The sequence below is a fragment of the Cherax quadricarinatus genome, chromosome 35, assembly GCF_038502225.1.
Source record: "Cherax quadricarinatus isolate ZL_2023a chromosome 35, ASM3850222v1, whole genome shotgun sequence".
Classification (NCBI taxonomy): Eukaryota; Metazoa; Arthropoda; class Malacostraca; order Decapoda; family Parastacidae; genus Cherax; species Cherax quadricarinatus.
Genome location: NC_091326.1, coordinates 28,211,247 through 28,221,429, shown reverse-complemented (window position 1 = coordinate 28,221,429; position 10,183 = coordinate 28,211,247). Strand labels below are relative to the sequence as shown.

Below are 10,183 nucleotides of genomic sequence, written 5' to 3'. Positions count from 1 at the left end.
TTCTTCAGGTCACCATGCGTCACTCACACCTCACTCTCCGCCTTTGTATACTGGCTTTTTTCTCTGTTTATTAGAAGTGATCAAGGTCCCAAGTCCGAAATATTTTCTAATTAATATGTCCGAGCGTTTGCTTACGTGTTTTTCAATGCCAAATATTGTTCTATATAGCTTTGCGTATTTTCAACCGAGTTCATAGATGAAGAAATCTTGAAGATTTATGAAAAAGCTATTGATCTAAAATACCTAAGACTCTTAATAGATAATTTTTTTAAAATTGCTGGAAATACTTTTTACAATTAAAAAATGGACAAACAATCATATTCAACTAAAAATATATTAGTTCTCCCTTACCTTGAACACTTTCTTGGTTCAGCGGTGACTTGTACCTTGCTACTATCAAGACGTGACTAGTGTGATCTCCGTTCTTAGCTACCTGAGATTGTGATGATGGCTTCCCTCGAATATGAGCAGCTATATTTTCAGTTTAAGGAAGAGTTAACGGAAGCTAGAAGAGAAATTCAACTAGTGAAAGGTATGTACAAGGATTATCCCCGGAACAATGTCGGTGATGATCGGACCGACCAATGGATGCTAGTCGGAACTGAAGGGACGAAGCTGAAGCTGAAGAAGGTCCAGGAGACTGCTGTGATAACCAACAACTCTTTCAACCATCTAAGACCTTCCAACGAAGACAGTTCCGAAAAGGACAATTGTTAATGACACAGTGACGTCAGCCAGTGAAGACATTCCAGCAAAGACCATCTCTACAAACACAGTAGAGAATGTCACGAACACCGCCAGTCAAATTAGTTGGAAACTGTCAGGTTAAGTTTATGGATAGGGCGTTTTGACTTAGAGATAGTAATAGGAGGCAGAGGGTGTGTTTTCCAGGGGCTGGGGTGGAGGATATTGTTAGCTGTCTGGACGACATCATGAGAGGTGATGGGACCATTCCTATTATCTATCTCAGTGCTGCAGGCAACGACGTTGGCAGACGTAGGACAGAGGACCTGATTAGCAGGTATAGGTCAGCAATAGACATAATTAGGGAGAAGGGAGGGAAGAGGAGGGAGGAGTTTTGAATTATTGGTTATCCAGGGCAATTGGTGTTAATTGCTGGCTGGACAAACACTGTAACAAAAATGCTGTAACAATCATAGACAACTGGGACCTCTTCTGCGGTAGAAATGTATACACGGAATGGGGGGTTTACGTATCTAGATCTGGGGTGGGGGCACTGGCCAATTCAGTGGAGGTGGGTCTTAGGGCTTTAAATTAAAAAATAGTGGTATGAGTTTTTGTAGGAAAGCAATGACCTATAATACAATAGAAATGGGCATGGTGAATTCTCAGTATAGCGATATTGATATGAAACCAGCTATAGGTAGAAAGAGGTAGGAGGTGATAAAGACAGTAATAGAGATAGTAAAGGAGCAGGACTGAACAAGGAGGGAAGAGAGATGAGAGGGTTTCTAAACATGTTATGGAAATAGTTGTGCAACTAGAAACAAGATGAACGAGTTGAGATTGGGTGCAAGTGCGGGTAACACTGATGTATTGGCCATAACTGAGACGTAGTTTGATACGAAGAATCAGGGCTTGCCTGCTGAATGTCACATTCAGGATTTCAAGTTATTCCACGTTGACAAAAGAAGCGGGAAGGGAGGATGGATGGCGATATATGTCAGGTAACACTTAAATTGCTGCATAAATGTGGGAATTAAAACTAAAAGAACATACACAGGGTTTGTCGGGGAAGAATTATCGGAAGGGCATGAAAAATTAATTTTACGCGTTATTTACCGTTCCCTAGACTTGGATAGGACCCAGAGAGACTACTCTGGGAGAAAACTGTAAAGGTCTCATGGCACGATAACGTAGTAGTTCTAGGGGACTTTAACTTTATTCAAATAGAATGGCATTCACTGACTGGGAATTCAAACGACTTCCTGGAGGTAGTACACGACTGGTTTTTGGAGCAGTTTGTGTCAGAACCAAAGAGGAAAATATCCTGCTTGACTTGATCCTGGCTAACAAGGAAACCCTTATTAATGATCTAGAGATTACAGAGGAATTGGCGCAAGTGACCACAAATTAATTACCCATAGTATCGATTGGAAGTATGATAGTAGGGATAATTCAGTAATGGTCCCAGACTTTTCTCTTAGCAGATTACAATGGGCTTGGAGATCACCTATCATCTGTGAAATGAGGTGTCGAAGAGAACTATCAATACGACAGTTTTCTAAACACTTTGCACATTGCCCTAAGAAAATTTATTCTGTTCAGAGAAATGAGGTCGAACAGAAATGATCCAAAATGAATGAACAATAGGCTCAAACATCTTCTACGGCACAAGAAAGGAGTTTATAGGCGTATCAAAAGAGTTGATGGCCATCTCGTAGATCAGTATACACACACTAAGAGGGAGCTTTAAAAAGAGTTAAGAGAAGCTGAACGGGACTATGAAATTATAGTAGCGAATGATTCAAAAACTAACCCAAAAGCTTTTTCCAGGTTCATAGAACAAAAGTTAGAAAAAAGATAAGTCCCTTTAAAAATAACTCTGTGCATCTTACTGACAAGGATAATGAAATGTGCTCGATTATTAATAATTATTTTCTCTCGGTTTTCATACAGGAAGACACTAACAATATCCCAGTAATTAATTTTTATAGTGGGCCTGAAGGAGATAAATTATGTAATATCAGGCACTAGCGATATAGTTATCAAACAAGTTGACCGACTGAAGCGAAACAAATCCCAGGGCCCTGATGAACTTTTTTTTTAAGGAATGTAAAATTAAGCTTTGTGAACCATTAACTAATATTTTTAATATATCTCTTCAAACAGGTGTAGTGTCTGATATGATGTAATTCCTAATTTTAAAGCAGGCGACATGTTACAGTCAAATTATCGCCTGACTCCACTTGTAGGCAAATTACTAGAGCCAATTATAGCTGATATTATAAGAAGTCATATTGATAAGCATAATTTGATATATGATACTCAACATAGATTCACGAGCGGCCGTTCCTGCCTAACTGATTTACCAACTTTATTCAGTAAAGCTTTTGAGGATGTTGATTATGATAAAGAATTCGATATTATCTATCAGTATTTTAGTAAAGTTCCTGATATAGTACCGCACTAAGGACTGTTTAAGAAAGTGGCAGCTCATGGTACTGGGGAAAAAGTGCTGTCATGGATGGAGTCATGCCTCGCTAACAGAAGCAGAGAATGTTCATAAATGGAGTGAAATCTGAGTGTGGATTTCTAACAAGCGGCGTTCCAGAGGGATCAGGTTTAGGCCCATTATTTTTAATAAGCATTAATGACCCGATGAGGAAATAACTAGTGATATGAGCAAATTCGCTAATGACACGAAGATAGGTAAGATGATTTATTCAGAGGAAGTTGTCACTGATCTTCAGGAGGATTTAAAGCTGTGGTTAAAGTGGCAGATACTGTTCATTGTTGATAAATGCAAAGTTCTGAAACCATGGAATGTCCATAACCATAGCGTTTATAAAATAAATAATGCAAGACTTAGCCATACGGAATGTGAACAAAATTTAGAAGTTTGGTAAGTAGAAACCTGAAACCATGACAGTAACACCTACACGTACATAATGGGGCAAACAGGTTACTGGGATTTTTATCAAGAAGTGTAAGCAACAGAAGTCCAGCGGTTATACTACAGTTCTACACATCATTAATAAGGCCTCACTTAGATTATGCAGCTCAGTTCTGGTTTCCATATTACAGAATGGATATAAATTCGTTTGCAAACATTCAGCGAAGAAAGAAAAAATTAATCCATTTGTTAAGTAATCCTCCTTACCAAGAAAGATTGAAATCTCTTAAAATACATTCCCTGATAAGACGAAGAATGAGGGAAGACATGAACGAAGTGCATAAGTGGATGATGGGTATTAACAAAGGAGGTATAAATAAGGTCCTGAGGATATCCTTCCGAGAGAGAACCAGTGATAAAGGATTTAGATTTAGAAAGGATATAAGAAAGAATTTGTTTGAAAATAGGGTAGTTGATGAGTGGAACAGTTTGCCTAGTAGAGTTATTGAAGCTAAAACCTTGGATAGCTTTAAATTTAGACTTGATAATTACACGAATGAGAGAAGCTGGATTAAAGTGGGGCTTTCTCATTAGTTAAATGGGTTATCAAAGCTTACTGCTTGGGTAGCACTGATAATGGGTTGGGCAAATATTTTTGTAAGTGGGCTGGATTTGAGAAGGATCTGTATGGGCCAATAAGCCTGTTGTGGTGTTCCTCCTTTCTTATATTCTATGAATAACAGGTCTTTGATCGCTGAGAAATGGTATGGTGATACCGACAAGATGTGGAAAAAAGACACTTATGTACAGTTCAGGATATTTATTAAAGGAAACGTTTCGCCACAAGTGGCTTCTTCAGTCCTAATATAGAGAAAACTAAGAAAACGAGTATATATAGTGGCAGGAGTCAGGTGGAATGAGTAGTAGTGGTTTTTTGTAGCAGTAATAATAATTGTTTCGAGATGGGTTGGGTTGCGGAAAGACCTCTGAGCATCATGTTACAGGTTGATTTGAAATTTGGATAGTGTAACTACCGGACTTTTGATGAATAGAGTTAATGACAGTAATTAAGGTAGCTTCTAAGCATTTTAGCTGTCTTAAATCACCCTTAATTAATTACTAGTCTAGCCTCACTGAAATTCAAGAGGTGTCCAACATCGTCTTTATGTTGAACACACGCGCCTTTACGGTCATCGTTGCTGCAGGTGTTTTTGTGTTCTTTGATCCTAATGTCCAGAGATCTGGCTGTTTCCCCCATATATACTTTATCACACTCCACATGGTACAGTGTATACTCTGGCACTCGTGCCAGAGTTATTCTTGGGTTGTTGCACTTGGTGTCTAACAGTAGCCGAATAGCTGGTGGATATTTTAGCAAGATTTCTGTCAAAGATTTTTGAAACGTTAGTTGCAACGTCGCTGACCGGTAAAACTATGTAACTTGGAGGCCTTTCTTCAATTTGACTGATGTTAGAAACCTTGTGTAACCCAAGAATAACTCTGGCACTAGTGCCGGAGTATACACTATACCATGCTTGTTCATCTGCGATTCTGTTCTCCGTCTTACTATAAATTCTATCAGTAATAACCCTACCATACACTTTACCAGGTATACTCAAGAGGCTTATTACCCTAACTTTTTTTACACTTTTTTTTTTATCTCCCTTTGCTTTAATACAAAGCAAATATGGACGCTCTGTGTCAATCCCTAGGTACTTTTACCCTCTTCTATACATTTAAATTTTTATATGAAAGAAGGATTGAGAAGTGGAGATGCGGACTTTGTAATTGCGATAGTCGGCGCATCCCAGAATAGGTTAAGAACCCTTGGTCTACTGTACGGTCCGTCTCTGTCAACTCACGGTCCGTCTCGGTCCACTCACGGTCCGTCTCGGTCCACTCAAGGTCTGTCTCGGTCCACTCACGGTCCGTCTCGGTCCACTCACCTTACACTTTCTGTGTCATAGACACGTTTTCTGATAGTGACAATATCTGGTAATTTACTAACCGATTTATTTTCTCCCTAGACATGTGTTACTTAATGAATTTCAAAATAATGGACAATGGATCGGGCATTTCATATCTGTTATGTGCTTCAGTTTTTATACTAGTTTGCTAGTCTTTATTGTAACCCATGGACACCTTATAGGGTCATGCAGCTCGTGGAGGAAATAGAAGAAATAAAATTCGATATAAGGAAGAGTAGGTGAGGTTCCATTACATGGATGAACAGTTCTCCACATTATTTAGACTTTTAGATTTTGCCACCTAAGTGGCTAGTTTATTGTGCACCCCATATCCATCCTGTGGACGGTAGCGCAACAGCATATGGATACATAAAAGGCTTAGGAACTAGGCTCCAAAAAGATTTACAGGATTAAATCTGGATTTAGAGCCAAAGTTCACTTATCTGTTACGAGCAAATTTAGGAAAATTTATTAATATTTCTTGTATCATATTTTCATCATGTAACATGTAACATAGCTTATTATACTATCTCTATATTCCTCAATAAGTATGCAAAGTACGTGGCCAGCTCTAAGTAACCTTAGGGCTGGCCATATACTTTGGATTTGATTTGATCATCATCACTGTGTCTGCCAAATTGCCAGAAGTACTTGTAACCAAACCTAAGCTTGGCCACTGCAACATCAGTCAATCCGTTCACATTGCAAGTTGCTCCACAAACGTACTTACCGACGCTTATATTATCATACTGGGTTATAGATCTACTCAGACTTCTAATTGCATTCCAATAATATTCAGTTTCAATATTTACTTTTCTCCTAATATTATTCCTAATACTAGACACAAATACACCAAAATTATATTCTCCATTTTCCTTGGGGGTACTTGGTTAACGTAACATCTTTATCATGAACAATAATCCAATGTGTGATGAAATCCATAGCAATTGTACATTAATTCCCTTTTTCCGTTTTTTTTTTTTAGTATTTATACTTGGCTTCTCCAATGATCATGTTGTTAGTCATTATGTGAACCAAGAGCCTTCAGTGATGACATAAAATCAGTAATAATCAGAGTAAAGCTCAGCGTCATAAGTTAGCTTTAGCGCCATTAGGATGGCTAACAATTCATTTTGCAGTGTAGACTCCTAAGTTGTTAATTCTTATGTCTAACTCAACAAAGTGCCTATCATTCTTAACTAGGGAAGTAGCAACAAGAGCAGATGCAGCCCTGCCAGTACACTCCTACTTAGATCCATCAGTGTATATAACTTATGATAAATTATTACTACCAGTTAGTCGAGAAATTTCTTCTTGAGCAGTTACTTTTACAAGTGACTTAATAAGGAAGGGATGACTAGTTATGAGCTTCTTGGGAGGGGCTTCCAGGTATGTGATATTAAATGAGCACATCTTCCAAGGAGGTGTGAAATGCTCCTGTTGTAAAACTTAATATAACTGTATATTTTCACAACCCATTTAAATCTATTTGCAATTACTTCTAGACATTTAGTAAGATTCACATTGACAGTGTTTGGTTCATTTCTTAACATTCTAATACAGTGGTAGATTTAGGACAGCCAAGAAAATTCTGTTGCAGTGTTTGACATGTTATATACCATTCATGTACAAGAATAATTCCGAGGGCTTCCTTTTGTATTTACTCCAAGGGTCGGAGAGAACTTAACATAGCTAATATCAATACTGGCACAGCATAATCTTCTAAGGATCTAACATAGGTTATGTAAACCACGGTACAGGATGGTACTTGAACTCATGGCAAGTGGAGTTTTACAACTCACTTGTAGTGAGTTCAAGCCCCACCCGCACCGTGTTTTATTTGTAATCGTGTTATTACGATTTCGTGAGTCATGGGCTATGTACAACATTCTCACTATGGTGGATTTATTTATGGTGAATTTATTTAAGGGTAGGTAGTCATTAAGATATCTGTAAGATTTAATGTAGGTAATATTTTCACCTTGCAAACAGATGGGCGGGGGATGTCGTTTACTTGTTAATATTTTCGTTTCAGATGATGATGAGGCCTTATCGATTATAAATAGCTTGAACTTCGTTAAGAATAGTATTAATCATCTTATGCTCTGTTGTATGGATCATGATCTCCCCCACTAGCGTCACTCTGCACCTTCATTGCCATAGTAAGGGCAGTATTACATGAAGAAATTCCAGTTATATATATAATATTTTTTTGTTGGGCAAGACTTTCATAAATTTTGCTCTATGATACATGACGGCTATTAAAAAGAAAAGGACGCGTTTTTCCGTCAGCAATCCGAGTAACCACGTCTCAGGTCACGTTGCTTCAAATTCTCTATAATTATGTCTTTTTAGGAAAGGTTTATGGGGCACACAGACCTTAATTACCTGGTCGAGGTACCACATATCTTTTATAAATTCAACCTGTCAATTAAGGGCCTCATTAAATAGTGTTCCACCCAACTGAGCATTCAGTACTTTATCATGGTGCTTCGATTTCAGTAAAAACAAGTAAAAGTATCGATAGGTCAGTAAACTAGCACACACCACATCACAGTCAAACATGATCACCTCTATACTACATTGTATCTTACCACTTTTAATTGCTACTGATTTATTTATTTAGTTAGATATTTCCATATAAATGTCCTCAGCATAAAGAATATGCACAGAGATGTGAGCTGCATGACATTAGTAGCTGGCGAGGCAGAGATTAATGTTACGGGATGGTGGTGGGATCTGCTGCAACAGTTTGGGAACACCTCTGCTCCCTTAACACCCAGCAGGAACCACTGCCCAGCACAGTCGAGTCCTCCGTGTTCAACAGTGGAGGAGAAGAGTGTGTCGGTGCCGCCCGTGATAAAGTTGTCGGAACCTCCAAAGGTGCCATTGTTTCTAGAGCGGCCCAAGGTATTACCGATGGCATGAAAACCGCTCAAAGTCGCACTTAGGGTGTGGTAGCGACCCTCCCTCTTGTACCTCACTTCTAACGTGGAAATGGTATGGATAGTGGACTTGGAAATGTGTACCCCAACCAGGTAGTCAGGAAAGCACGCCGAGAGAGTCACCTTGACTTCGACAGTGTCTTCCCCATGTGTGTGGGCCAGGACTATTGTGTCTGAGGGCTGTAGACTGAGGTACGTCCAACCTCTGTAGCATTCCTTCGTTCCCAGACATTGCCCGTGCTTTCCTACGCCTGGAAATTGAACCTTTGGCCCTCCGAATGTCATGTTGATTCTTCTAATGCCCCAAGCAACTGAAGCGACTCGCCGCTTGAAGGAAGGATTCATTTGTTGATCTGAGCTTTGGTTGGCTATTGAAAAGTTCTGGAAATCCTGATCAAGGTGCTGAATGAGAGCGTAATTTGGGCGTCGGTTAAGGTCAATGCTGAAGGAGCCATCGGCTATAGTTACAAATATAGAGAACATATTGTGCCACTTTCCTTCCCCAGGCGTGAACGCTGGGTACAGGGCCGTCTGTTGCCACCCACTGCCGCCATCACAGCGTGACACTCCGGAGCGAACTGTTGTCTCAGCTTCATCCCCGGTTACTTCCACACAAGCTAATGGAGTCTCGTCCTTCGTCACCACCTCCCAGTAGCTTTCCCAGGAGCGTGGAATGCTCTGCTCAAACTGTATGATAGCCGGGAGTGGAACTGGAGTGCTCTGCAGGTCTCTTGGAAACAGAGTGCTACACTTGCCTCCATTACTATCACCCAAGTCAGCCCAGAACACAGTCAAGATGGACAACAGCAGCAGCATCACAACTGAAAAGTGACACATTAACCAAATGAGTTTGAATAATACCAAATTTATACTAATATCTTACTTCTTGTAACACTCGATTAAAACCACATCAGATACAAATTCTGTTTCTGATTTATTTGCCTAGTTTCACTTTCAGCTCTAATTGATATAGTTAGCAGATATGGTTAGCAATCCAAATAACAAAAAATGTGGAATATATATGTGGCTATTGGACATTGTGAAACTTTAACAAGGGTATGAGCTGGTTCCCGTATAATAGAACATATACATTATGCAAATATCGCAAACAAGCAATACAAGAAGCAAAAAAAAAAAAAACCCAGCAGGAGTTGAATGATAGCTCTAGACCTACCGTATTGCCATCAACACATTATCAATAGTTTGTATTGTTGTTAGGTAAGACACATATGCAACAGTTAGGTATCTTTATTTCGAAACGTTTCGCCTACACAGTAGGCTTCTTCAGTCGAGTACAGAAAAGTTGATAGAAGCAGAAGAGACTTGCAGACGATGTAATCAGTCCATCACCCTTAAAGTTTTGAGGTGGTCAGTCCCTCAGTCTGGAGAAGAGCATTGTTCCATAGTCTGAAACAATATGGAGTTGAAGTATGTATGTATAATGTTCGCCAAGACCGTAGTCCTGGCACGGGTCCCAATCTTGCGATAACCCGTCTCTGGCTCCCGATGGAGAAAGGTTTCCACAATGATGCGACGCATGCCGCTCAAGTGCCCCTCTGGTCAGTTCAACTGGTGCATCTCATAAGCGACACCATATGTAACTATGGACACTAGCGAGGAGGAGGATATGTCATTATCACAGGTAACAGCTTGTCTGGTTCGTTGACCCCATGGTACACTAGTGTGGCCGCAGT

At 39.6% G+C, this 10,183-nt stretch overlaps 1 protein-coding gene across 1 annotated transcript in view; it reads right to left on the bottom strand.

Moving 5' to 3' along the window:
- Positions 1–4,394: 4,394 nt before the first annotated feature.
- The window catches only part of LOC138853616 (uncharacterized), a 51,839-nt gene continuing 46,050 nt past the window's right edge, over positions 4,395–10,183 (bottom strand). The window contains exon 2 of the mRNA XM_070091478.1: positions 4,395–9,310. Within this exon, the coding sequence (XP_069947579.1) occupies positions 8,163–9,305 (1,143 nt within the window). The 5' untranslated portion in view covers positions 9,306–9,310 and the 3' untranslated portion in view covers positions 4,395–8,162. The remainder of the gene's footprint in view (positions 9,311–10,183) is intronic.